At 38.4% G+C, this 26,948-nt stretch overlaps 11 protein-coding genes across 11 annotated transcripts; 5 read left to right on the top strand and 6 right to left on the bottom strand. All coding sequences in view use genetic code 12, as the record gives it.

Moving 5' to 3' along the window:
- Nucleotides 1–106: 106 nt before the first annotated feature.
- Nucleotides 107–1,036, top strand: PHO15 (4-nitrophenylphosphatase; the record flags this gene model as incomplete). Its single annotated transcript, XM_067694434.1, has 1 exon — nucleotides 107–1,036. The coding sequence occupies one exon, from the start codon at nucleotides 107–109 to the stop codon at nucleotides 1,034–1,036; it is 930 nt and encodes a 309-aa protein (XP_067546755.1).
- Nucleotides 1,037–2,626: 1,590 nt separating this feature from the next.
- On the top strand, nucleotides 2,627–3,280 carry YPD1 (Ypd1p; the record flags this gene model as incomplete). Its single annotated transcript, XM_067694433.1, has 1 exon — nucleotides 2,627–3,280. The coding sequence occupies one exon, from the start codon at nucleotides 2,627–2,629 to the stop codon at nucleotides 3,278–3,280; it is 654 nt and encodes a 217-aa protein (XP_067546754.1).
- A 245-nt stretch (nucleotides 3,281–3,525) lies between these two features.
- On the bottom strand, nucleotides 3,526–5,214 carry ALG9 (dolichyl-P-Man:Man(6)GlcNAc(2)-PP-dolichol alpha-1,2-mannosyltransferase; the record flags this gene model as incomplete). The annotated part of the gene is made up of 1 exon (XM_067694432.1): nucleotides 3,526–5,214. The coding sequence occupies one exon, from the start codon at nucleotides 5,212–5,214 to the stop codon at nucleotides 3,526–3,528; it is 1,689 nt and encodes a 562-aa protein (XP_067546753.1).
- Nucleotides 5,215–5,477: 263 nt separating this feature from the next.
- Nucleotides 5,478–5,864, bottom strand: I9W82_005272 (uncharacterized protein; the record flags this gene model as incomplete). Its single annotated transcript, XM_067694431.1, has 1 exon — nucleotides 5,478–5,864. One exon carries the CDS (start codon nucleotides 5,862–5,864, stop codon nucleotides 5,478–5,480), a length of 387 nt encoding a protein of 128 aa, XP_067546752.1.
- Nucleotides 5,865–6,044: 180 nt separating this feature from the next.
- Nucleotides 6,045–9,062, bottom strand: FUN12 (translation initiation factor eIF5B; the record flags this gene model as incomplete). Its single annotated transcript, XM_067694430.1, has 1 exon — nucleotides 6,045–9,062. One exon carries the CDS (start codon nucleotides 9,060–9,062, stop codon nucleotides 6,045–6,047), a length of 3,018 nt encoding a protein of 1,005 aa, XP_067546751.1.
- A 264-nt stretch (nucleotides 9,063–9,326) lies between these two features.
- On the top strand, nucleotides 9,327–10,430 carry DRG1 (GTP-binding protein; the record flags this gene model as incomplete). Its single annotated transcript, XM_067694429.1, has 1 exon — nucleotides 9,327–10,430. One exon carries the CDS (start codon nucleotides 9,327–9,329, stop codon nucleotides 10,428–10,430), a length of 1,104 nt encoding a protein of 367 aa, XP_067546750.1.
- Nucleotides 10,431–10,743: 313 nt separating this feature from the next.
- Nucleotides 10,744–14,019, top strand: I9W82_005269 (uncharacterized protein; the record flags this gene model as incomplete). Its single annotated transcript, XM_067694427.1, has 1 exon — nucleotides 10,744–14,019. One exon carries the CDS (start codon nucleotides 10,744–10,746, stop codon nucleotides 14,017–14,019), a length of 3,276 nt encoding a protein of 1,091 aa, XP_067546749.1.
- Nucleotides 14,020–14,077: 58 nt separating this feature from the next.
- On the bottom strand, nucleotides 14,078–15,340 carry I9W82_005268 (uncharacterized protein; the record flags this gene model as incomplete). The annotated part of the gene is made up of 1 exon (XM_067694426.1): nucleotides 14,078–15,340. The coding sequence occupies one exon, from the start codon at nucleotides 15,338–15,340 to the stop codon at nucleotides 14,078–14,080; it is 1,263 nt and encodes a 420-aa protein (XP_067546748.1).
- A 138-nt stretch (nucleotides 15,341–15,478) lies between these two features.
- Nucleotides 15,479–21,862, bottom strand: GLT1 (glutamate synthase (NADH); the record flags this gene model as incomplete). The annotated part of the gene is made up of 1 exon (XM_067694425.1): nucleotides 15,479–21,862. One exon carries the CDS (start codon nucleotides 21,860–21,862, stop codon nucleotides 15,479–15,481), a length of 6,384 nt encoding a protein of 2,127 aa, XP_067546747.1.
- Nucleotides 21,863–23,597: 1,735 nt separating this feature from the next.
- On the top strand, nucleotides 23,598–24,848 carry I9W82_005266 (uncharacterized protein; the record flags this gene model as incomplete). Its single annotated transcript, XM_067694424.1, has 1 exon — nucleotides 23,598–24,848. One exon carries the CDS (start codon nucleotides 23,598–23,600, stop codon nucleotides 24,846–24,848), a length of 1,251 nt encoding a protein of 416 aa, XP_067546746.1.
- Nucleotides 24,849–24,851: 3 nt separating this feature from the next.
- BUD6 (Bud6p) lies at nucleotides 24,852–26,930 on the bottom strand (the record flags this gene model as incomplete). Its single annotated transcript, XM_067694423.1, has 1 exon — nucleotides 24,852–26,930. The coding sequence occupies one exon, from the start codon at nucleotides 26,928–26,930 to the stop codon at nucleotides 24,852–24,854; it is 2,079 nt and encodes a 692-aa protein (XP_067546745.1).
- Nucleotides 26,931–26,948: the final 18 nt, after the last annotated feature.

Here is a 26,948-nt window from a genome sequence, read left to right as displayed (position 1 = left end):
GTTGACTTTCAAACTTTTTGGTGAGCCAATCGCGATCTGCTTAAGGAAAAAACAAAAAAAATGATTATCAACGCCGACGATAAAGCAATACTTCCTCAGTCCTACAATGTCAGTAAAGATAACCGAAAAGTCTCAAGTACAGAACTTAATACTCGACAAGTATGACTATTTCCTTTTTGACTGTGATGGCGTGTTGTGGTTAGGTGATCATCTACTTCCTTCAATTGGTGAAACTTTGGAATACCTTAAACAACAAAACAAAACCGTGATATTTGTCACCAACAACTCAACTAAATCACGTACTGACTACTTATCGAAATTTGAAAAGATGGGAATTTCCAATATCGATAAACTGGAGATATTTGGATCGTCTTTTGCATCTGCAGTTTATGTGGATAAGATTTTGAAGTTGCCTAAAGATAAGAAAGTTTGGGTTTTGGGTGAAGAAGGGATTGAAAAAGAGTTGCAAGAGTTGGGATATGCCACGGTTGGAGGTACGGATCCATTATTAGTTAAGGATGGAGTGAAATTTGATCCAAACACAGACTTGTTTGATAAATTGGATGCAGATGTTGGTTGTGTTGTTTGTGGATTGACTTTTAACGTCAACTACTTGAAATTATCCCTCACGATGCAATATTTGCTCAAGGACAACAAAACCGTTCCTTTTATTGCTACCAATATTGACTCTACGTTCCCCATGAAGGGCAAGCTTTTGATTGGAGCCGGATCTATAATTGAAACCGTGGCATACGCAAGTGGAAGACAACCAGATGCTGTATGTGGGAAACCTAATCAAAGTATGATGAATTCTATCAAAGCACAGTTGACAGGATTAAAAGAAAACCCTAAAAAAGGACTAATGATTGGTGATAGATTGAACACTGATATGAAGTTTGGAAGAGATGGTGGATTAGATACCATGTTGGTTTTGACTGGTATTGAGACTGAAGAAAATGTTAAAAAGTTATCCAACGAGGATGCACCAACTTATTATATTGAAAAAATGGGGGACGTGTATGAATTTACTCATTAGGTGTCTGAAGTGGGAGTTATAGACTCTATAGACTAATAGAAATGCAGAAAGTTTTCACAGAAGAGGGGATCTAGTGGCTGACTCGGTTTGACTTTCCATCAACTGTAAATTACCTTCTGAAAGGAGACTGCTGAGCGTATGGAATCCAATGACAGGGATAAACATTTTGATTCTGGCTCTCAATGCGGCATCCCTTTCCAGGGCCAAACTAACAATAAAATTTTAAACATACCAAAGTCACAAAAGTGTGGGACTTGCTCAAACAATAGGCTTAAGGCTTTAGTCTTAACACAAAAGAGCAGTCAACCGATAAAGTGATGAAGGCTATTGTAAAGAATCTAAATAGGAAATAAGCGGTTTAATTACATGAAAAGGGTTTCAAACGCATCGTGAAGCTTATCAATAGTTCTTTCCCTCTTACTTCATACATAAGCTATTTGGGTATCTTTACTAATTACTAGTCCTTTACTTGTATCGTTATGAACTTTATAAAAGCTGGAATTAAATATATGACGTAATTTAAAGTTTTGTAACTTTTTTTGTGTGTGTTTCGTCAAAAGATTTTTTATCACTACTGACACTACCCATTATAAGAAAAAGTTGTTCTATTTTTTTTTATGCAAATGTGGGTCTATTCTGGGAGATACATTGCCAGGTGTATATGTATAGAAGGCTGTATAGAAGGACTTGTCTTTCAACTAATCATTAAAAGCAAGTCGTCACCAATTGATTCTCTTTTGTATACCTTTGATACCTAGAAGTTTTCGTAGTTTCGGTAAAATAGAAAGTGGGGAGTAAAGAATCGATTCGAAAATTCTAAAAAAATTTGGTCCAGACTTGTATTAAATTGTTACATACAAACTTGAATTTATGAAGTTAGGACTGGTAATAGAAATTGATCAAACTTCTCAAGGGACAATTGTATAAATGAAGTGGCCATGTAAATGGCAAACAGTGGTATATCTCTATTATCAAGGTAGAGGCTGTCTGTAGATTTTTGACACCAAACGAAACACAGTGACAGAGAGCCAAAAAAAATACAAAATAAAAAACAGACGAAAGAAGTAAAAAAGAAAAAAACCAACCTCATTTTGGCTTAGAACGTGAAAACAGAGACCAACAGGCATTTATATCAAGACAGCGAGATTGAAGACCCTTGACCATAGTCGAAACTTAAAGAATTGATTTAAACAATACATTTGAACATACTAAGCCACAGAATATAAAGTACAACCATTTTCATTATACACAGCCTATCACAGCAGATTTCGGACTACAGAGGATAATTGCGATTTAGTGAATCAGCCAATTGCATACTACAAGACACATCATTTACAAAATTAAAATCATTAGATCAATTCTAAAACCAACGAGTCTAGAAGCTAAAGCCTTATTAAAAGTCAGGACCAAATTTGAGACCCACTCACTCACTCACTTTTATATTTTAAAAATAGCAATTACATCATCCTCAGAAAATTTTATTTTTCTTCTTAAAACAAAACAAAACAAAATTAGAAAAAGAAAACTTTCATTCAACTTTTCCCTAAACTAAAGAATCGCTTTATTTTACTTTCAATTTTTTTGTCAATCATGTCATCACCACAGGGAGGAGGATCAGGAGCAGCACAACACTCTGACGACGAGGAAAGATATGTGCCCGATATCTATTCATCTGATAAACAACATAAATTACAACAGACCAAACTAGTTGATTGGGCCGTATTTTCCGAAATCCTACAAATGGATGAAGATGAAGAAGGGTTTTCACAACAATTGGTTGAAACTTTTGTTTCTCAAGTGAAGGAAACAATTGATAAAATTGAACAATATTTAAAAGAAAAAGATTTGGAACAATTGAGTTCATCAGGCCATTTTTTGAAAGGATCTGCCGCAGCTTTAGGATTAACTGCTATATCAGGTGAATGTGAACGTATTCAAAATTATGGACACAAGATCAACTTTGACAATTTCAGTCAGAAAGGGAGGAAAGATGCCAAGGGAGATTCCGGAAAGGATATACTGGAAAAAGGAGAAAAATCTAATGGTGGAGCCACTGCCACAAAAGATGGCGAATCAACGACGAAAGGGGATAGTCAGAGTACAACTGGAAAGGGTATAACGAGTGGAAAGGAAGATGACGAATCATCTGATGATTTCTGGATAGCGGCAATTGAAGATGCTTTGTCGAAAGCCAAGGATGGATTTGTTAAAACTAGAAAGGCTTTGGATGAATTCTATGCCTAACGTTCGTACAGTGGTGGAGAAGTGTTGCGAAACTAGAGTATGCAGTTTCAATATGGTTGCATTGAATTATAAATGTTATGAGAGAGGAATATTGTTGCTACATGTAGGTAGAATATCTTTTACATCTTATTCGACTTAGTCACAGTATAAAGTTTGGTGGGTGAACATTGTATCCGTTTTAGCTCTAACACCATCGATCAAAATGATACAACAGTGCAATGTTGCAAAAGAGAAGAGACGCTCTATCACGTCTTCATCCCATCCTTTCTCACTCTTTTCAATAGACAAAGTTTCATATAGTCGACCTTATACGAGACCAATGTTCTTGCCCATTGTGGTATATAAAGCAACTTTCCAATTGAATTATGCTCACCATTTGGATTGATAATCTTGTTACATTTCAAAATTTCCCACTGATTTTCATCTACTGACATATCCGGTCCAAACAACTGAGGAATAGATTCCAATTGCGTATTGTCAACAAAATAGTCACACTGTTCCCAAGGAACTACTTTATCGTCTTCAAATTTGTTCTGATTATTCATATGTGGTGGAACAAACGTTGTTGATTCAATGATGGAGTATTCTGGTTCATAGAAATCTCCTGGAAGTAACCCATCAAATCCCGATTCAACAAACCTTAAACGATAATTGGCAGGTAAATGGAAGGAATTGGGGAAATGGTACCACTCTTTACCTGTACATACATTGACCTGATTTGAAGGGGATACAGGTAAATGAGCTACCGCTTCATAAACCTGTAGCGGTGCAGCATAATTTTCAACCAAGTTAACAATTCTCAACACCGAAACTAAAAGTGTAGTTGCGACAAACCCAAACTGAGCAGCGTAGTATACAAAACGTGGCAACTTATTCTTCACAAAAGACGTCAATTTTGACACACTGATAGCTGCTGAAAGGGTAATTAATGGATAAATTGGGTACATAAACCTTTCTTCTTTATGTGGTTGGCTGAAAAATATACCACACCAAATTAATAATTGTGATGAAACGATTGCACTGAATTGCTTAGCATGCGTCGTGATGAACGGATTAATTAACACTCCCAAAGCGGCTAATGGTAAAACAAATTGAAAGTTTAGTAACAAGTTTAGTATGTAGTAACTCAATGGCTCAACTCCAAAAATCTCTGGCCCCTCACCTTCACCACCAAACACATTATACAAGACAATGTTTATCGGCACAAACACCAATTTCTGTAAGTAATATGAGTCTATGAATGAGATGAATCCAGCAAGTGAAACCAATGCACAGGCAATCTCGACTAAAATGACACTTGAAATACGCTTTCTAGCAACCTGCCACAATGTGTAAACTCCAACAGGCAACCCCAAAGCCAATGCAAATGGCCACCCTAATAGTCCACCAACAAAGTACCAAGTAATTGCTTTCAATAATAAGCTCTCCTTGTTATTTGCTTTTTCACTGTTGATGACAAGACTTTTGAAAATATACGTGTTTGCCAACAAAGTTGTCTGTAAAGCCAAAGAGCTAGGCAATAATGCCACACCACCATGGCTCATTCCAACATTAACACTAGTTAAAAGCAACCACCAATTGGCTAAATTCGACGAGTAAAGATTCAAATTGGCAAACAAAGTCAACTCAACAAATGAGGTAAATCCGCCAAGTGCGAAAACACGGATGCCATAGAAGACATTGATTGGAGTCACGCCAAATAGTTGCAAAATTTTTCCTATGATATAATACGGTATTAGATAGGCATATGATCGGATGGAGTATACTGGAGAATATTCCCACGTTTGTTTACCAAATTGACGCAATAGTAAGTTAAGTGGTTCCCAATAGTTAAATGTCTCATCACAATCTCCAATTATCATGTATAGCGATGAGTATAGTCGAAACGCAACATTGAGTAATATCAAACCATATTGTGTTTTGGAGAGCCTCATGGTTGCCGGTTGCTGTTTGTAGCTGACTTTTTCAGTTCTTTCTTTCTTTCTTCACGCGATTGGAAATTTTGATGTGGCCCAGGACAAGAACACTAAAGATTCACAGAGCAACCAGATAACTTACATTGTACATTCAGAGACTACTTCTTACCTACTTCTTACCATTTAAACATCAAATCCCATCCAAGTTGCGTGTTTATAACCCTATCTAATAACTATCAACAAGCACATCCTGTAAATCCTCTTTAACTACTTCTCTCTCCTTAAACATCCTTAGGATTGAGACCAGGGACATATCTTGGGAACCTAAACTTGCTCTTGTCATGATACACATCTTCTTCTAAACGTTGCTTAACTTCATCACTAGCACTTTCCTTAATCAAGTTCTGCCTTTCTTCTTCAGCGAAATAACGTCTAGCAATATTTCTATCTTCTTCAGCCAAAAGCAAAGGTTCTAAATGGAACCTAGCCCATTTCTTTTCCCTAGTTAATTCACGTTGTTCATTGACTCCTTGGTAATAACGGTAGAAACCAAATGACATGACGGCTAGAATTCCGAAAAAGTATGTTGTGCCTGAGAACCCACGCGATGGTAAGTTTCTCTTCCATTGAATGGGGTCATAGCCTCCTACTGGTGGTAAATCTTGCATGGTTTTGTATTGAGTATAGAGGATTCGTCTGTCAATTTTTTTTTTCTCTTTGATTATTTTTTGTATGGATCTCATTGGTGAAAGATGCGCGCGCGCTACCTGTGAATAAAACCAAAATAATTACAAAATGCTTTAAACAAAGTACACAAGCCCTTATATACCATGCCTTCTCTTCTCACCTTACTTGATATCAAAGACTGATTTCAACTTCTTAATCAATAACCAATCATCTCTCGACACAGTGTCTCTAAATGCTGGATCTTTCAATGTATCAATTGATTTACGAGTGATCAATGAGTACAAATTATCACTTTCATCAACATGACGTCCCCATGTAGGTTGAGCTGAGGATGGGTTTTCCAATCTCATAGCCACACCAGCAGCAGTTTGACCTTTCTTGACCACATCAGCTGGTTTGTGGTTAACTTCCAACGAAGTTACTTTACCCAAAACCATGATATTTGGCTGTTTGGTGACTGGGTCTTGACGAACAGCACAAATTGGAGTACCAATACGTACAGCACCTTCAACAACATCAACACCAATAATCATAGGGTTTCTCTTGTTGATGATTTGTATAGTCTTTAAAACACATGGCAATACAGCATATTCCATAAACTCTTTACGACGTGCCTCCAACAACTTGCTTTGGTAAGCAGTGAATGCATCAAACAAGTGATAGATAATATCAGCATTGAAGATCTTGATGTTGTTCTCTTCAGCATAATGCTCAGCTTCTTTATCAACCTTGACATCAAAACACAACATGACGGCCAACTCTGGAGCCTTGTCCAACATGGTGACTGCCTTCATTACATCTCTCTTGTATACCGGACCCAATCCAATAGACATAACTGGAATCTTCATATCTTTCAAGAAGTCCAACAAGGCTTCCAATGAACCCAATGTTGAGGCTTGTACAACTACACCTCTTCCAGAAGTGTCAACTGAGTCCAACAATCCTGTCAAATCATCCATAACTTCGTCCATCAAGTCTTCTTCGTCATCATCTTCACCAACAACAAGCAATCTAGAACCAGCAACAGCCTTTTCCAAATCATTGGCAGCAATCTTGACACCCAAAGCAGCTTTAACTTCCTTGTGATGAACATATTCAGATTTAATACGCAATTCCCTTGATGGTGGCGGCGTCAAAAGAGCTCTGATATTCGTCGCTATAGGACCATTCAAACCACACAACACAATACGGTCACCTTCTCTCAATATACCATTTGACAAGACAACATCAATGGTGTATCCGAAACCTTCAACAACCTTGACTTCTAAAATAGTGGCTTCAATCTTTGATAAGTACATCAATTGTTTAGACATCCTCTTTTGGGTCAACTCCAACAACAACCACAACAAATCTGGAACACCTTCACCAGTTACTGCTGAAGTTGGCACTATGGATACATATTTAGACATGTTTTTGTTTTGGAAGTACAATTCAGAGTTCAAACCTTGCTCTGCAAGTGCCAATTTGATCTGGTCATATCTGTTGTGGAACTCTTGTTGAACTGATTTCGATTGTTTGGCAAATGAGTCTCTGAATGAATTGTTTGGAATTTCCTTCCAATCGTATAACCTATCAATCTTGTTTAATGCAACAACAAATGGAGCTTTTCTATCCCTAAGAAGTCTGATAGATTCCATCGTTTGCTGTTCCAAACCATGCATGATATCAATAACCAAAATGGCAATGTTACACAAGGATGAACCACGAGATCTCAAGTTTGTAAAGGACTCGTGACCTGGTGTATCGATAATCAATAATCCTGGAACTTCAAATACCTGTTTCTCGTATTGAGCCATAACGGCGGTTTTTTGTTTAATAGCTTCAACAGGGAAGTAGGTGGCACCGATTTGTTGGGTAATACCACCAGCTTCACCACCTTGAACATTTGTTTGACGGATTTTGTCCAATAATTTAGTCTTACCGGTATCGACATGACCAAGGATACAACAGATGGGCGAACGCAATTCTTTTTCTGGAGGAGTCGATGTCTTCTTCTGAGAAACTGCTTGCTTAGCCTTCTCTTCTTGTGCTTGCCTTTCACGTTCTGCCTTGGCGGCAGCAGCAGCTGCTGCTGCGGCTTCCTCTTCAGCCTTCTTTTTCCTCTCTGCTTCTTCTTGAGCTTTTCTTTGAGCTTCAGATTCGTCTTCAGCTTTACCTTCTTCTTCGGCTTCAATTGCTTCTGGCTCAGCAGATGCCTCTTCATCACTATCCAAAGCCATCTTCTCCCAGTCATCGATCAATGCCTCTTCTTCTGCTTCATCCTCCTCTTGCTTCTTTTGTTTGGCTTGTTCTTGTGGCTTTTGGGTAAAAGTCTTTGGCTTAGTTGACTTCTTCTTTCCATAGACAACTTTCTTAGGTTTTGGAGTTTCTCCATCGGCATTGTCCTTTTGTAATCCCGGAACAATGACATTTCCAGCTTGTAGCAACTGAGCACGACGACGTTCTTGCAATTTTTTCTCCTCCTTTTGTTTCTTTGTCAACAATTTTCCTTCTGCTTTTAATTGCTCTTTCTTCAATCTATCACGTTCCTTCTTAGCTGCTTTAGCTGCTTCTAATTTAGCTTCTTCTTCGGCAGCCAATTTTTCTTCCTCCAATCTACGTTGCTCTTCCTCTTCTTCTATCCTACGTTGCTCCTCTTCCATTTGCTTCTTTAATTCCAATTGCTTCTTCAAAGCAGCAAGACCAGCTGGGGCCTTCTTTCCTTTCTTTACAGGTTTAGGTTTTTGCTCTTCCTGTTCTTCTTTAGCTGCTTCTGGTTCAGGTGTAGCGGATGCCGATGAAGATGCTGCATTTTGCTTATTGGCTTCTTTAATCTGTTCCTTCTTATTTGCTTGTTGCTCCTTCTTCTTTTGGGCCAATTCTTTCTTCTTTTGCTTTTCAGCTTCTTTCTTTAACTTTTCCTTCTCCTTTTTGGACAAAATTTTAGCTCCACCTCCATTGGCATCCTCCTTAGCTTTTTCTTCTTGCTTTTGAGCTTTCTTTGATTTCAATTTACGGATCGATCCTAAGAAATCACCAGCAACATCGTCGGCCGATGCCTCTTGGGGTCCGCTTGGTTCAGGAGTTTCTTCTGTGGTAGTTTCGGTAGTTCCAAACTCTTCAGCTTGTGGTTGGTCATTCAACATATCCTCATCATCCCAGATATCTCCCCCTGCTTTCTTACTATTCTTTTTTCCCATTGTAAAATCTATGTAGAATAGGATCAACTGCTTAAAAAAGATTTTCCAAAAATGGGTTTTCTCTGAATAATTTTTTTTTTTCCTTCTCTCTGTTTGTATATTGTTGCATGGATGCGCAATGAGAGGTTCAAAATTTTTCAGTCAACCTCACACGACTCAGTGAAAAAGCTCATCTATATGACATCAAGAGGAGTTTTTGAAAAAAAACAATCACATACACACATACACACACAACAGTGAATACTTAACCCTTCAGCTATAACCATGACTACTGTTGAAAAGATAAAAGCTATTGAAGATGAGATGGCCAAGACCCAAAAGAACAAGGCCACGTCCTTTCATTTGGGTCAACTTAAAGCTAAATTAGCAAAGCTTAGGAGAGAACTATTAACAGATGGAAGTTCCGGTGGTGGAGGAGGTGGTGTTGGTTTCGATGTTGCAAGAACAGGTGTAGCCACTATTGGATTTGTTGGGTTTCCCTCAGTAGGTAAATCAACCTTGTTGTCGAAATTAACTGGGACCCACTCAGAAGCAGCTGCTTATGAGTTCACAACCTTGACAACTGTTCCAGGAATCATCAAGTACAAAGGTGCCAAAATCCAAATGTTGGATTTACCTGGTATCATCGAAGGTGCGAAAGACGGTAAAGGTAGAGGTAAACAAGTTATCGCTGTTGCAAGATCAGTTAATCTTTTGTTCTTAGTGTTGGATGTGAACAAGCCTTTGCAACATAAGAGAATCATTGAACATGAGCTAGAGGGTATGGGTATCAGGATCAATAAAGATGCGCCAAACATTGTTATAACAAAGAAGGATAAGGGAGGTATAAACATTACGAACACAGTCCCTTTGACTCATTTGGACAATGATGAGATAAGGGCAGTCATGTCAGAGTATAAAATCAATAGTGCAAACATTGCTTTCAGGTGTGACGCAACAGTTGACGATTTGATTGACGCTATAGAGTACAAAGCTAGGAAGTATATCCCAGCAATCTACGTTTTGAATAAAATTGATTCGTTTTCGATTGAGGAGTTGAATTTGTTGACAAAGATTCCAAATGCAGTCCCTATATCTTCAGGTAATGGATGGAATTTGGATGATCTTTTGGAAGTTATGTGGGATAAACTTAAATTGGTAAGAGTATACACAAAGCCAAAGGGAAAATTACCAGATTTTAGTGAACCAGTCGTTTTGAGAAATGACAGGTGTACGGTGGAAGATTTCTGTAACTCAATTCACAAGTCCTTAGTGGAGGATTTCAGAAATGCTTTGGTGTATGGAACTTCAGTGAAGCACCAGCCACAAATTGTAGGACTCACTCACGTGCTAGAGGATGAAGATGTGATTACCATTTTGAAGAAGTAAAGGGAAGTCCCTCCTCTATAGAGACCGTAGATTATATAGGTTCCTTTGTAGTAAAATCACCATACAATATAGAATGATTAGCTACGACTTATTTGCAACTTTTCTCTCTCTCGTGAAAATTTTTTATTTCTTTTTTTTCTCTTTAAATTTTTTTTTTTTTTTTTTTCAATCTGTTGGATCAGAAAGTTTACATTCCAATCATTGAAACGAAAAAGGTTGTCTCTTTTACGCTCCCCATCGAAAGTCAACCATTTCACGTGTATCTACCCCGCATATACTAACTTTTTGATTCGATTTACTGCCTTTAACAGATATGGGTGTGTTACCAGATGATGTCAATGCAATATTGACGCATTTACTTGAAAACTTGTTGTCGACAGACACCAACTCGCGAGTAAACGCAGAGAAATCACTCGATATAGAATGGTCCACCAAGCAAAATGTTGAGCTATTACTTGTCTTTTTGGCAGAACAGGCAACTTCTGGAGCTAACGATACTGTAAAAGCATTTTCAGCTGTCATGTTTAGAAGGATGGCCATCAAGTCACCCAAGGAATTATCTAGTGTCACTGATAGAACGATAGGGGTTATTGGAGAACCAGCTAAGCAACAAATTAGAGCAATTTTATTGCATGGGTTTTCGTCCCCACAATCAAACCAAGTTAGGCATAAATTGTCCGATGCCATTTCAGAAGTCTCAAAGGAGGACTGCTCTCCTCCAGGTACTTGGAATGAGTTAGTTCCAGCATTGCTCCAAGCATCGAAAAACCCAGACCCAAGTTTCCGTGAGTCTGCGTTCAGAGTCTTTTCTGCATCACCCGAGTTGATTGATCAATCGTTTATAAATGAAGTGTTGCCTATTTATACTTCTGGATTTGATGACGAGAGTGACGAAGTTCGTATTGCTGCTTGTTCTGCCTTTGTTGCCTTTTTCAGAGAGTTGCCAAAGAATGTATGGCCTAGCTTATCCCCATTGTTACCAAACTTGCTCAACTCGTTGCCACGGTTTTTGCAAAATGGTCAAGATGATGCGTTGGCATCGGTTCTAGAAAAATTGATTGACTTGGTGGAACTTGCTCCTAAAATGTTTAAAGACATGTTTCCTACAATAATAGACTTTTGTGCCATGGTGTCCAAAAATAACGATTTAGGCTCGTCCACCAGAATGGCCTCATTGGAGCTTCTCACCACTTTTGCTGAAGTCTCACCAGCTATGTGTAAGCGTACCCCAACATACACTGAACAAATTGTTCTCATTACCTTGTCGATGTTGACTGAAGTGTGTATTGGTGATGATGATGCAGCTGAATGGAACAATAACGATGACACCGAGGAAGATGACGAAGAGCCAGAGTATGACGCCGCTAGGCAATCATTGGATAGGGTCAGTTTGAGACTTAATGGACAATCAATGGCTGGACCTTTGTTTCAGTACTTGCCAGCTATGACTCAATCTCAAGATTGGAGAGAGCGCCAAGCAGCTTTAATGGCATTGTCGTCTGCCGCTGAAGGTTGCTCAGATGTTTTGATGAATGAAATTCCAAAGATTTTGGACATGGTATTGCCTACTTTGAATGACGAGCATTCAAGAGTACAATATGCCTGCTGTAATGCTTTGGGTCAAATGTCGACTGATTTTGCTGATTTAATTCAAAGAACAGCTGGAAACAGAATCTTACCTGCTTTAATTTCAAAATTGACCAACAAATCTGTTCCACGTGTGCAAGCACATGCTGCTGCCGCTTTAGTCAATTTTTCTGAAGCTGCTACCAAAGACATTTTGGAACCATATTTGGATGATTTGTTGAACAACTTGTTAGTTTTGTTGCAATCACCAAAAAGATATGTTCAGGAACAAGTATTGACCACCATTGCTATTATTGCTGATGCTGCCGAAAAGACATTTGTCAAGTACTATGATACATTGATGCCTTTATTGGTTAATGTGTTAAAGACTGATATGGGCGATGAAAATAGATTGCTTAAAGCCAAGTGCATTGAATGCTCCACTTTGATTGCGTTGGCTGTTGGTAAAGAAAAATTTGAACCACAAAGTCATGACTTGATACAATTGTTTGGGCATATTCAACAAACGGCGACTGCTGATGATGATCCAGTTAAACAATACTTGGAACAAGCTTGGGGAAGAATCTGTCGTATTTTGGGTAAGGACTTTTTACCATACTTGCCATCAGTCTTGCCACCATTAATGGTTACAGCAAAGGCTTCTCAAGATATTTCCTTGTTGGAAGAGGACGAAGCAGAAGAATACAATAACAATGATGAGTGGGATGTGATTAACTTATCAGGAAAATGGATTGCAGTCCACACTGCTGCCTTGGACGATAAAGTCACCGCAATGGATTTGTTGAGGACTTATGCAATTCAGCTTAAGGAAGATTTTTACCCATGGGTAAAGGAGATTGCTGAGGATATTGCATTACCTGGATTAGACTTTTATTTACACGATGGTGTGCGTGGCTCAGCAGCATTGACTTTAGCATCTTTATTGAAATGTACCGTGGCAGCATCAGGAAAAGATTCTCAAGATACCTTGCTTCTTTGGTCAAAGATTGCCGACAGATTAGCCGAAGTCTTGAGTTCAGAACCAGTGGCTGAGTTGTTAGTTGCTTACTATACTGCATTGGTGGAATCAATCAACACGCTCCCACCAAACTCCATTTCACCACCACAATTACAAGCGTTTGCCAAGTCAATCAATGCCAACATGGTTGAGATATACGAGAGGATAAAAGCGCGTGACAACGAAGATGATGAGTATACTGAGGATGTCGAGGAAGACGACGAGGAATACACTGATGAAGAATTATTGGATGAAATAAATAAGGCTATTTCGGCCATTTTTAAAAACGTCAAGGCCAACGCTTTGGAAAATTTCCAAGTACTCATTCCAACTGTGGCCACATTTATCAATGAAGAAAACACAAGTTTAAAACTTTGTGGATTGTGCATTGTGTGCGATATTTTGGAGCATGGTGGACCACAATCGATTGTTTTCAAAGAGTCGTTCCTTAATGTTTTGGCCCAATCGCTTTTATCTCCACATGCTGGTATACGTCAAGCAAGCTCATACGCAGTTGGTGTTGCTGCTCAACATGGTGGTGATGAGTATAGAGAATTCTGCGTTCATTGCTTAGAGCCAATGTTTAAGATGTCATCGGTCCCAGATGCCAAAGCGGATGAAAACATTCATGCTACTGAGAATGCTGTGTCGGCAATTGCTAAAGTATTACACACTTTTTCCTCATCGATACCTAACCTAGACGCATTATTGGATCAATGGATCAACCTTTTGCCCATTGTGCAAGATGACAATGCCGCTGCTTTTGCTTATGTATTCCTAAGTGGATTGATTGATAGCCATCATCCAGCTATTGCAAAGAATATCTCAAAGGTCGTTGACTCGGTGATACAAGGATTGGCACATGCTTCTATTGGCGGTAATACTGCAAACAGAGTTGTTACTTCAACTAGGAACTTGTTGGGCTCTATTCCTCACGATAAAGCCATTGCATTACTTCAAGAAAACCCATCAAATATAGATGTGGTGAAGAAGTATTTTAGTTAAAGAGAGTCTAAGTAGACACACAATTATAAGGAATTAGTTTTATACGTTATTTCTCTATCTATCTCCATTCAAATGTTTGTCTATCTATACCACTAGTTACAAGAACTTCATTCCCATTATCAAGAAAGTAAGTAAAGTCTTTGATCTTTGTTTGATGGCCCTTACCATCAACTTGAGCCAATTCCACAACGACCCTATCATCAACAATGTCCAAGCCACGTATGGCACCATCTTCACCCATGACCCATATCCCGGACTCCTTCTCTTTGGAGTCCAATTTCCATGAGATCATGGGCTGGGAGAATTTATCTTGAGGGGAAAGGGTATTCAAATTCTTGATAATCTGATTTCGAGCTATGGATGATTCTGGTGGGGTTTCGTAATCTATAAATGAGGTGATGATTACTCTCATGTATGGCTCATGTGAAGTGGCAACCGCAATCAAGGGTATTCCATTAGACTTTTGAGATATTGTTATAAACCGCGGTGAAAAGCTTGATGTGGTGAATTCAGCATCATTGATTGAGATTTTGTACTTTGGTGTAAATTGTTCATTTTGTATAGTAATCACATCTAATAATGTGTTTTCAAGCTTTCCTAGTACAACGACTAGCTCTTCCTTGTATGTAGTGACATCAAAGCAAGTTCCTTGTTGTTCTAATTTCAATTCGCTTACTAAGGAAAATTCATCATCCAGTAACTTGACAAGCTTGAGCATGTTGTTCCAAGTGAGTATCACAATGTAGTTTATTCCTTTAAAAGACACATGCTTGGCGTCAACTGTAAATCGAGACTGCGTATCAAGACTGCCAATATCATTAAAGTCATCATTTTTCAAATAAAGTTTGCCACTCATTCCCAACAACACAATATTCAGTCCAACAACCAACACTTTTTTAATAATTTCACTAAACTTAATCAGCTTCATATCGTTGCCATTTCTGATAATAACTTGCCCATCGTTGGTTGAAAAATACATTACCCCCTTTCTTTCATCATAAGCACTCGAAATGACTAAAGAATGAATATTCAAATTGGTTGGAGTTTGAGGATACGGCAGTGTCCAATTTATCAACTGCTCATCAACTATCTCCTTCAATCTTAATGGGAGTTCTTCGTTAACATCTATAGGATCGTTCAGTTTACTCAATGACGCAAATTGCAACCTATCGTTGATAATTTGTGTTAATGATTCGGAATTTAGCAATTGTGGTTGTATTGGTTTACCATGTTCTAGTTCAAGCTGGCGCAATGTCTCTGGGTAGTTGTTCTCTTTGAGGAAATGAGCCACTAAGCTAAGGATATCTGATTGATCCACCATATTGTAGGTGCAGTTGCGGTTGCAAAAGATTCAACTAGTGTCAACTCCTGATTTTTTTTTTTTTTAGTACAGAAAGAGGAAGGGTAACACAAATAATCACAAATAATTTAATAATTTATACATTATATCTTCTAAAAATCAAGCTTCACAATACTCCTCAATCAACTTGTAACTCCTTTGCTCAATGGATCCATTTCCTGGTAATCTAGTAGAACTCATCAAGTACTCATCAACCTCTCTAGCAGCTTGTCTACCTTCTTGGATACCCCAAACAACCAAGGATTGACCTCTTCTACAATCTCCTGCAGCAAACAAATTAGAATCATTATCAACTTTGTAAACGTTAGGGTTGACTGTGGTGATAGTACCTCTCTTTGTCTTTTGGACTTCAAGATTATCTGAATCAGGTCCAATGAATCCCATAGACAACAATACAACATCAGCTGGGAAGAATTCTTCACTACCTGGAACTTCAGCCATTTGCCAAGCACCCAGGTCAGAACGTTTCCATTCTACTCTAACAGTCTTTATACCCTTGACTTTACCATCTTCACCAACAAACTCCTTGGACAAGATGGAATATTCTCTTGGATCTTGACCATAGTGGGTTGAAACTTCAGTGTGACCATAGTCAACTCTAAAGATTCTTGGCCATTGTGGCCATGGATTGTCCTTTGGTCTGGATGCTGGTGGGTGTGGTAACAATTCAAAATTGGTGACAGACTTGGCTCCATGTCTAGTAGATGTACCCAAACAATCATTACCGGTATCACCACCACCAATAACAACAACGTGCTTACCTTCCAATGTCTTGCGCACTTCTTCCAATTCGTCGTCCAAAAGAGCTTTGGTATTCTTGTGCAATAATTGCATAGCAAAGTTGATGTTTTCCAACTCTCTTCCAGGAATCTTCAAATCTCTTGGAATGGTTGAACCAACGGCAAATACAACTGCATCAAAGCTGGATTGTAATTCGGAAACGGTAACATCTTCACCAATAGTAGTGTTGCAAACGAAATTGATACCTTCAGCAGCCAACAAATCAGTTCTTCTCTTGACAATTCCCTTATCCAATTTCATATTTGGAATACCGTACATCAACAATCCACCCGGCCTGTCGCTTCTTTCGTAAACAGTAACTGAGTGACCAGCTTTGTTTAATTGATCAGCACATGATAAACCAGCAGGTCCAGATCCAATAACAGCAACAGTCTTTCCTGTTCTATGAGTTGGAGGTTCTGGTTTGATCCAACCTTGCTCAAAACCATAATCAATAATGGCACATTCAACTGATTTGATATTGACTGGGTCTTCATTGATACCCAAGACACAAGCACCATTACATGGAGCTGGACAAATTCTTCCCGTGAATTCAGGGAAATTGTTGGTCATCATCAACCTTTGCAATGCATCAAACCATCTATCATTAAACACCAACTCATTCCATTTTGGAATAACGTTTGAAATTGGACAACCAGTGTCGGAGGTACAAAATGGGACACCACAATCCATACATCTAGCAGTTTCATACTTCAACTCATCCTTGGTCAATCTCAGAGTCATTTCATTCCAGTCCTTGGTTCTCAGTTTAGCATCCCTGTATTTTTCGTTTCTACGTTTGTACTTCATAAAGCCCCTTACTTTGTCCAATTTCACTGGCGCTTTCTTTTCAAACTCAGTGTCAAAGATAGTATCCTCCACATCAGCAACCTTTGGTTCATTGTTCTTCCTTGATGGACGGTGCACGTGGCCTTTCTTAATCTTGTATGCTTCACCATTGGTAACGTCAGATTCAGGGTCTTCCTTGATTGATTTCATGAATTTGCTCAACTCCTTCTTCTTGGCTTCTTCGGCAAGTTGCTTTTCCTTCTCCAAAACCTTTTTATAGTCGTAAGGCAAAACCTTGACAAATCTAGGCAAATATCTGTTGAAATCGTTCAAGATTCTATCTGCAACTTCAGATCCAGTGTAGTGACGATGATCTTCAATCAAGTTTCTCAAGAATGCAATTTCATCAGTTTCAGACACCGACGAAAGCTCAACATTGGCCTTGTTGACCTTGTCTGAAAAGTCTTGCGCCATATCCAAAACGTAAGCAATACCTCCACACATACCGGAAGCAAAATTTCTACCAGTAGATCCAAGAACAACAACTCTACCACCTGACATATATTCACAACCATGGTCACCAGTACCTTCAGTAACAATAATGGCACCTGAGTTTCTAACTGCAAATCTTTCAGCAGCAATACCTCTAATGAATGCAGAACCTGAAGTGGCACCAAAGAAAGCAGTGTTTCCAGCAATGATCTGGTCTTCTGCTTTGAACTTTGACTCAAGTGGTGGGTACACAATAATTCTACCTCCTGACAATCCTTTACCGATGTAATCATTAGCATCTCCCTCTAATTCTAACGTGACACCTGATGCTAAGAAGGCTCCAAATGATTGACCAGCAGATCCAGTAACATTGACATGAATAGTATCATGTGGTAATCCTTGTTCACCAAAAGTCTTGGATACTCTGTATGACAAAGTGGTTCCCAAAGAACGATCAGTGTTGACAACTTCACAATCAATGGTAACTGGCAATCCTTTAGCCAAGGTCAACTCGGACTCATCGATTAACTTATTGTCAACTCTGATGTGCAACTTGTGGTCTTGTTTTCTAACACAATGAGTAGCTACACCTGGTCTGATTGTATGGGCAGGTGTAAGAATTGGCGATAAATCAATATTGGCACTCTTGGTGTTTCTAAAATCGTCTCTAACCTTTAATTTTTCTGCTCTTCCAACCATTTCAGCAACAGTTCTGAAACCTAATCTGGCCATAAATTGTCTCAAGTCATTGGCCATGTAGTAGAAAAAGTTGATAACGTGTTCTGGAGTACCTTCAAACTTCTTTCTCAATTCAGGGTCTTGAGTAGCAATACCAACTGGGCAAGCACCAGTGTGACACTTTCTCATGTAGATACAACCCATGGCAATTAAAGGAGTTGTGGCAAATCCCCATTCTTCAGCACCCAACAAACAGGCAATAGCGATATCTCTACCTGTTCTTAATTGACCATCAGTTTGTAAGATGACTCTTCCTCTCAAATCATTCAATACCAATGTTTGATGAGATTCAGCCAAACCCAATTCCCAAGGTAAACCAGCATATTTGATTGAGGTTAACTTGGCAGCACCAGTACCACCATCACCACCAGAAATCAAAATGTTTTCGGAACCAGCCTTGGCAACACCAGCTGCAACAATACCAACACCAACTTCGGAAACCAACTTGACCGAAGTTCTAGCTCTTGGGTTTGAGCATTTCAAGTCATACAATAATTGCTTCAAGTCTTCAATGGAGTAAATATCGTGATGTGGAGGAGGCGAGATTAAACCAACACCCGGGGTTGAGTGTCTGGTTTTTCCAATCTCAGCAGACACCTTGTGGCCTGGTAATTCACCACCTTCACCTGGCTTAGCTCCTTGAGCCATCTTGATCTGCAACTCATCAGCGTCAGCCAAGTAATATGAAGTGACACCAAATCTTCCTGATGCAACTTGCTTAATGGCGGACCTCATAGTGTCACCATTTTCACTAACTTGAGAACGAGCAGCATCTTCACCACCTTCACCAGTGTTTGACTTTCCGCCCAATCTGTTCATTGCTACTGCTAATGTTGAGTGTGATTCCATTGAAATGGATCCGTAGGACATTGCACCAGTAAAGAATCGACGAACAATTTCAGTCCATGGCTCGACTTGATCGATTGGAACTGGAGTTGAAGATTCAAAATCAAAGTCCAACAAACCACGCAAGGTACAGTTTCTGACTGCTTCATTTTCCTTCTTACAGTAAGCATCGAAAGCTCTCTCATTTTTGTTTCTAACAGCATCTTGCAATGATGCAATTGCAGCAGGCTCGTTGATATGCGCATCTCCACCATCTCTCCAATGGTACTCACCGGTTTCTGGTAACCCAATTGGCTTGATTGTTTCTCTAGATGGGTAACCCCTTTCGTGTAAAGTGAATGCGTCTTGAGCAATGTATTCAAATGTAACACCCCTAATTCTGGAGGCTGTACCAACAAAGCACCTATCAATGACTGAATTGTCAACACCAAGAGCTTCGAAAATTTGGGCACCCTTGTAAGATGCCAATGTTGAAATACCCATTTTAGACATAACTTTCAAGATACCAGCATCAATTGATTTTTTATAGTTGTCAATGACTTTCTCCTCAGTTAATGACTCGTCCTTCAAAAGGCCTTGTCTTTTCATTCTAACCAAAGTTTCCATGGCCAAGTAAGGGTTGATACCATCGGCACCATAACCAACCAAACAACATGCGTGATGCACTTCTTTAGCCTCTTGTGTTTCAACAATCAAAGCGACTTTGGAACGTTGCTTTTGTCTAACCAAGTGATGATGAACAGCACCCACAGCAATCAATGCAGAAATTGGCAACCTCTCGGCACCTGTGGCAATATCAGTCAAGATAATGATTTGATTACCATCAGCAATAGCTTTTGAAGCAGCTTGGCACACTCTATCAATAGTATTAATGTAACCTTGAATACCCTCTGATTTCTCAAATGTAAAATCAATACTGGCTACTGACCAAGTTGGGTAAACTTTTTCAATATTTTGAATAGCCAATAATTCATTGTTGGTCAAGATTGGCGATTTCAACAACAATCTATTTAATTGATCTGGTTTCATTTCCAAAAGGTTACCTTGTGGACCAACATAACACTCCAAGGACATGACAATCTTTTCTCTAATTGGATCAATTGGAGGGTTGGTGACTTGGGCGAATAATTGACGGAAATATTCATACAACAATTTGGGTTGTTCAGAAATACAAGCCAAAGCATTATCATTACCCATGGATCCCAAAGCTTCGTTACCCTCAGCCATTGGTGCCAACACAAACAATACTTGTTCATGAGAATAACCAGAAGCCACCAATCTTGGGTCGGTTTCAATTGTCAACTCCGTGTCGATTGGTTTGGTATTCAAGTTGATATTTCTCGATTCAAACTTCTCAGACAAGTCTTTTAACGAAATCATATTGGCCAATACCCAACTCTTGAAATCAAATCGAGAAGCAACATTATTTTTCAATTCTCTGTCATCGACAATTCTGCCTTCCTTGGTATCAACCAATAACATTCTACCTGGTTGTAATCTTCCCTTTTGCAAAACCTTTTCCGGTTCAATACCAATGACACCAACTTCGGATGCACAAATCATTCTGTCATCATCGGTGACGTAGTACCTACATGGTCTCAAACCATTACGGTCCAAGTTTGCACCACAGTATCTATCATCAGCAAAAGTGAATAAAGCAGGACCATCCCATGGCTCCATCAAACAGGCAGCCCATTCATAAAATGCCTTCTTCTTTGGGTCGATATACTCATCATTTTGCCATGCCTCTGGAATCATCATCATAACTGCTTCAGGCAAAGAAACAACACCATTAACGACCAATAATTCCAAAACATTATCAAAGGCAGCCGAATCTGATCCACCTTCTTCAATAATTGGAAACAACTTGTCCATTTCCTCTCCAAATAATTTGGACTTCATAACACCTTCTTTGGCTCTCATCCAATTCTTGTTACCTCTCAAGGTGTTGATCTCACCATTATGAGCTGCTAATCTCAATGGCTGAGCTCTGTCCCAAGAAGGGAAAGTGTTTGTTGAAAATCTTGAGTGAACCAAGGCAAAATGGGACTCATATTCTGCATTAACCAAGTCATGGTAGTAAGCGTAGACTTGATTTGGGGCTAATTGACCTTTGTACACAACAGTCTTTGAAGAAAGTGAACAAATGTAGAACCAATTGTGTAAACCAATGGTATGAGATGATTGTTTTCTCAAAATAAATAATCTTTTTTCAAACTCTTGTTGATATTTGCTTGCAAATTCATCATCGTCAACTTCTTCCAAGTCTAAAATTTCCTTCATAACGACAGCTGGCTGTAAAATGTATGGCTCTCTAGACAACGAAGCTGGACCTAAAATAGACGAATCATGTGGTACTTTTCTCCACCCTAAAACCTTCAAGTCCAAAGATTCAGCAATATTTTCAAATGTCTGTTTTGATTTTTCAAAAACAGCATCATCCTTTTTGAAAAATAAGTTACCAACACCATATTGACCCTTTTTTGGAAGCTTGACATTGCAGTGATAAGCAAACTCACGTTTTAAGAACTTGTGAGGAATTGAACTCAATAAACCAGCACCATCACCATCTTTAGGATTCAATTCACCCCCTCTATGGGTCATGTTACACAACAAGTTTTTGGCATCGGAAACAATCTTGTGAGATGGTGATCCTTTCAAGTGACAAGTGAAACCAACACCACATGCATCTTTTTCATATTCTGGATTGTAAAGACCTTTTGCTATAGGCAAGGAAGAAGCCCAAGATTTGTTTTCTGGCACCTCATCATATTGATAGATATTAGTCTCGCTAAACTCTTGTTGAGGTAAGTATGAGGAAGTAGTAGTATTACTCATTTAGCTCCTCTGTGAAAATAAGCTATAACGGTTAAGATAAGTTTATGAAATCAGTTTCCGTCTATTTTCTTTTATAAAGAGCAATGTACCGTCTTGCAATAACTTGATCTTGAAAGTAAAAAGAAAAAGCAAGAATTGAAGAAGAAAAGAAAAGTGGGTTTGTTTAGATATAAATTTTTTTTAAATCAGAAGAAAGAAAGAAGAATGAAGAACTGAAAGAGAAGTTCTTAAAAAACTAAATAAAAAACATTTCACAAAAAGAGAGAGAAATTGGAAAAAAATAATTTATTGACCAACGGATCTACCCCATGTGTATGCTACTATTGTTGTAATAAAGAAACTTTTTTTTATTATCCAACTACACTTTATAAAGAGTAATTTGTATTATATTATATTATTAGCTCTTTTAAGAAAATTTTTCCACTTTGTAGAAGAAAAAGCTTTTTATTAGTTAGACCATTTCTTAACTTTTTAAATAGATAAGAGAAGCAAAAAATAAAAATGAACAGATCTGAATCATTGCTGGAGATTGCTACACTACTGAGTATCATTGCTTTACTAGACTATGATATAGAAGGCTAGCTTTGTCTGAGTAACCTATTAATCAATCATCTACGACATTCAAAGGGACTAATCTCAATCCAATTGACTTTTTTTTTATTTTTATTATTTTGTATTTTGTGTAATACTATTGTACTCTTAATCTATAGCCAATCATATGCTATGAATTTAAAATCAGTCACGTGTACACTAAATACTTATGTCCTTATATCCATTGCAGAAGAAGTAATCAAACAGCTCATGTTTGGTCCGATAACTAACACCTAAACTTAGCGTATGCATGGGCTTAATTCCCAAATGCAAAGGCTTTTAAAGGTGGAATAGAGTCAAGCATACTTCAGGGTAGTCACACACTAATTGGTACATCTCTGTTATCACCACCCCTTTTTGTTTTTCGGCAAAATGCGGATCATCAGCTTTTGGCGAAATCTGGGGCAGGAAGGAAGGATGAAAGGCAGAAAGAGAAAAATAATTATTCGAGCTTTTTGTGGCATTAATGAGTCATTTGAATTCAAAATAATAATAATAATAACTATCCGTTAGCGGCCAAACCGTTTGGTCTGCCCTTATTTTAGATAAATGGAACGTGAAAATAAAATTTATCAAATGAGGGGTCCAATATGATACATCTTTTCTTGCTTTGTTTTCTTTGGGGGGATTCACACACAAACTCTCTTATGAGTACGCATTCTGCCAATGTCATTTATATTTGTAAAATTTTTGCATCGAAATAAAGCAAAACCTTGCAAGTCTATTTCTCTGCAAAGTCGTAGAATAAGAGTATTTTGCCATTTACACACAAAGCAGACTGAAAAAGGTTACTCGGCTTGGTTTGAGCTTATATTGGGTGGTGGAACCAACGTCTTCGATAGTCGCTGAGGAATTGTTGCAAAAGGCAAAGAAACCAAAGGAACACAAGAAGAATGAGTTTGGTGAATTTCAAGATGAAGAAGAAGACATCAAGTATTATCATTTCACTTACGCTTTGACTTACTTCTGGAAGACTGGCAAAGGTTTAGAGTTTAGTTGTTCTACTCTTTTGTAGCTTGACAGAAACTTCCGGAAGTATACATGCGAGGCACGTGTATTGCCTCTTTTTACTTTTTCCTCATCAAATCTTGTGAACACTCCGAAAAAAAAAAAACAAAGGTCTGTGGGACATCTCTCAGTAAAGATGAGCAGTGTGTCCCAGTTAATTGCTGAGATCAACAAGACCCACCAGTCAAGCAAGCAAGAGCAGTTCAATAGCTTGACAAAATTGCTTTCGGTGAATCCAGCAGAGAATAGTTTTATTGCCTCAATTTTCAACAGCACTTCAGCAACACCAACAGCACCACCAACAACACAACCATTAACAACCTTGTACGATGAAGAATGGTCGGCATTTCCTGCTGTCGTTTCGAGCTTTGTTAAACTTTGCACTGAAATCAACCCATGGTCAGTTTTGGAATCCTTTGACCTATACACAACATATTTAAACAATCTATCCATTGCATTCAACAACAACAATTTCGGTTGGCTTTTATCAGGTGTGATTAAATCAACAATTGGATTAGTGACCCCCTGGGCATTACAATTGGATACACAAATGTTTTTCAAAGAAAATGGTGGCAAGTTTCGTTTAAACTATATAGCTAGTGTTATTTTGAAAATTTTCAACAATATTCGAATCAATTCAACGTATAAGGAGTCAATTATACTATACTTGGGAAACAAGCTATGCTTTATTTACTGGAAGTTGGATAATCCTTTACTTTGTCGAAACATTTTCAGTAATATGAATAATACTAGTTTGAAATTGGCTGATTTCCCATTAGGTGAACAATTGAAATATCGATACTCCCTAGCTCGTTACTATTTCATTAAATATGAGTTGATGGAAAGTTTTGAATTATTGAAATGGTGTTTAACAAGAACGAGTAGTGGCAAAAATCAACAATTGATACTTGAGTTATTCATTCCCATTAGTTTGGTGATTGGTAAAACGCCAAACTTTGCTGTATTGAAACAATCGCAGAAAAACAATCAATACGTTATGGGGCTCATAATAATGTATGAAGAGATGTACCAAGCTATACGACCTGGTGATTATGCATCATTCAAATCCCTCGTGGAAAAGAACCATCATTACTTGAAAAGTAAAAACTTGTTACTATTAATGAACAAGATGGAGATTTTGATTTACCGAAATTTAGTCAAAAATTGTTGGAAGATATTAGGACGACAATCTACAATGTCGTTTAACCTTGTGCCAGTTGGTGACATTTACTTTAAAGAAAATCTTTTTGTCACTTTAATCGATTCAAATCTAATCAAAGGGAAGTTGACAAACAAGTCAGTAGTGTTGAGTAAAAACGATCCATTCCCAAGAGTATTTGACATCTACACGAAACGATTCAAATCTAAACATAACCAATGGATGTAAAAACTATACAACGCCAAATGAACTTTTCAAGTTTTCTTGGTCTCGTTGCTTTCGAAAATTTTCAATTCCTTCAATACCTCCAGATTTTTTCAATTTCTTATCTTCAACAAAATCACCCAACTCTTCTTGAAACTTGTTCAACCTTGACAATTGCCTTTCACGTTCTCTCAATTTCTCCGCCCGTTCAATAGCCTCTAATCTGCTTTCATGATTTGGATTCAATTGTGCAATATCAACCAACACTTGACCCTGAATATCATGCAAACTTTCTCCTGGTTCTGGAATGTGCAAGTTGGCCATAAACTTGTTCCGCTTAGATGATAAACCTTTACTTTGTTCGATAGAGCACTGTTCAATCAATTCATAGGTTTCTTGAATCTTTTGCAAATCTTCTTGTAAATCACTAGTTAAATCATCTTGCAACTTGAAAAATTGCTGCTCTTCACAAACTTTATCCAATTCAGATTCCCAAATCTTTTTCCAAATCGATTTTTCTCTGGATATGAAGTTATTCATTTCATCAAGTGATTTCTTTGCAGCAGCAATCTCCTTTGTAATATGCCTCAATTGCGTTTCACCAACACGAACACCTCGTTGCGCAACATCCTTTCTCATTTCCTCCATCAAATCTTGTAAATCATCGACTCTCGTCAACAATGCATCTGAATCATCAGATAATTTTGAGTGGCATGTTTCCATATACATCCTGTTTGAATCTTGTGAAACTTCCACATTTGATTCTTGGAATTTCTTCAACTGGGAGGAGATATTTGTAAGCACCAGCTTAAAAGAGTCAGTAGACATTTTGTTCAACTGCTTAATAGCGCGAAGCTCATTTTCAATTCTAGTGATTTCCTTTCGATCGTCTGAAGAAGAGTCTGAGCTAGTTGGTACCGGCATTGGGGCTTGTACACTCATTTCACTCTGCATGGTATCTATTTTCTTCAATAAGGTTTCAAATTTTGAATTCAACTGACTAAGCTGGTCAGAGTTTTCCTCATTTAAGCTCAACAACGAACCGTCCTTGACTTCGTTTAATGCTTGCTCCTCTAACTCATAAAATATCTTTGTTTGCGGATCTTGAATGTAGATTTCAGGGAAATTGCCTGTTCCGGGAGAATATGCAAACTTTTCAACAAATACTAGGCGAATTGAAGCTATTGTGACTGGAGATGCAAGAGTCGCCTTTCTTGTTTTCTGCCCTATCCTCAACAACACATATATATCGTGTGAGGGTTCGTCTTGCATTGATGTGTTGGCAGACAAGTTCGGTGATTTGGGTATGGGAAGTGCTGGGGATGTATCAACTCCATTATGTGTGAGTTTGGCATATTGATACGCACTAAATCGCTTACTGGCACGACGTTGCATAGCATCACCATTTTGAAGTTGAAGTAGTGCTTCATTTTGGGACCTTCTAGACTCCTTTGGGCGAGAAGGAGGCCTTGGCTGCGAAGTTGCTTCTTGTCGGGGCTCAGCGTTCTTTTGATCTACCTTAATCTGCTCTTGATGCCTGTCTTGACTCCGTTCTCTAGACGTCACTCGCTGAATGCTCTCTGGTTTACTTGAAATCTCCCTGCTTCTCTCTTCTCTATTTCTCTCTTCCCTGCTTCTCTCTTCTCTATTCCTCTCTTCCCTAATTCTCTCTTCCCTGATTCTCTCCTCTCTTGCACGTTCCTGTGACATCACTTTTGCACGGGCTTGCTTTGCTTTCAAACTTTGTAGTAGTGTAACAATAATGCTCCTTATTTGAGGCAAAAATCGATCAAGATTCTCTTGTGATGGTGCTTCACTCAATGCAGCTTCCAAAATTGTTCTCAACTCTTGTGGTACATTGCCAAGATCTGAAGTATCAATCCCGCTATGTGCAAATGCCTTGGTGGCTGCTCTAAAATCGTTGCCCAATTTCACATATGCATCAGATACAAACTTGTCGTCCGCTTCCTGTCTAGCCCATTGTGTCAAACTCTCAAGCAAATGCTTTGTTGACACTAGTAATCTAGTCACGCATGATTCAATGGTATGCAATGATTTCCTTTTTGGATTGACGAGCATCTCCTGTGATGAATGGAACGAAGACATGCTGGAGTCAGAGAGAAT

Source organism: Candida metapsilosis, assembly GCF_017655625.1.
Source record: "Candida metapsilosis strain BP57 chromosome Unknown scaffold7, whole genome shotgun sequence".
NCBI classification, from domain to species: Eukaryota; Fungi; Ascomycota; class Pichiomycetes; order Serinales; family Debaryomycetaceae; genus Lodderomyces; species Lodderomyces metapsilosis.
This window is presented reverse-complemented; position numbering and strand designations above follow the sequence as displayed.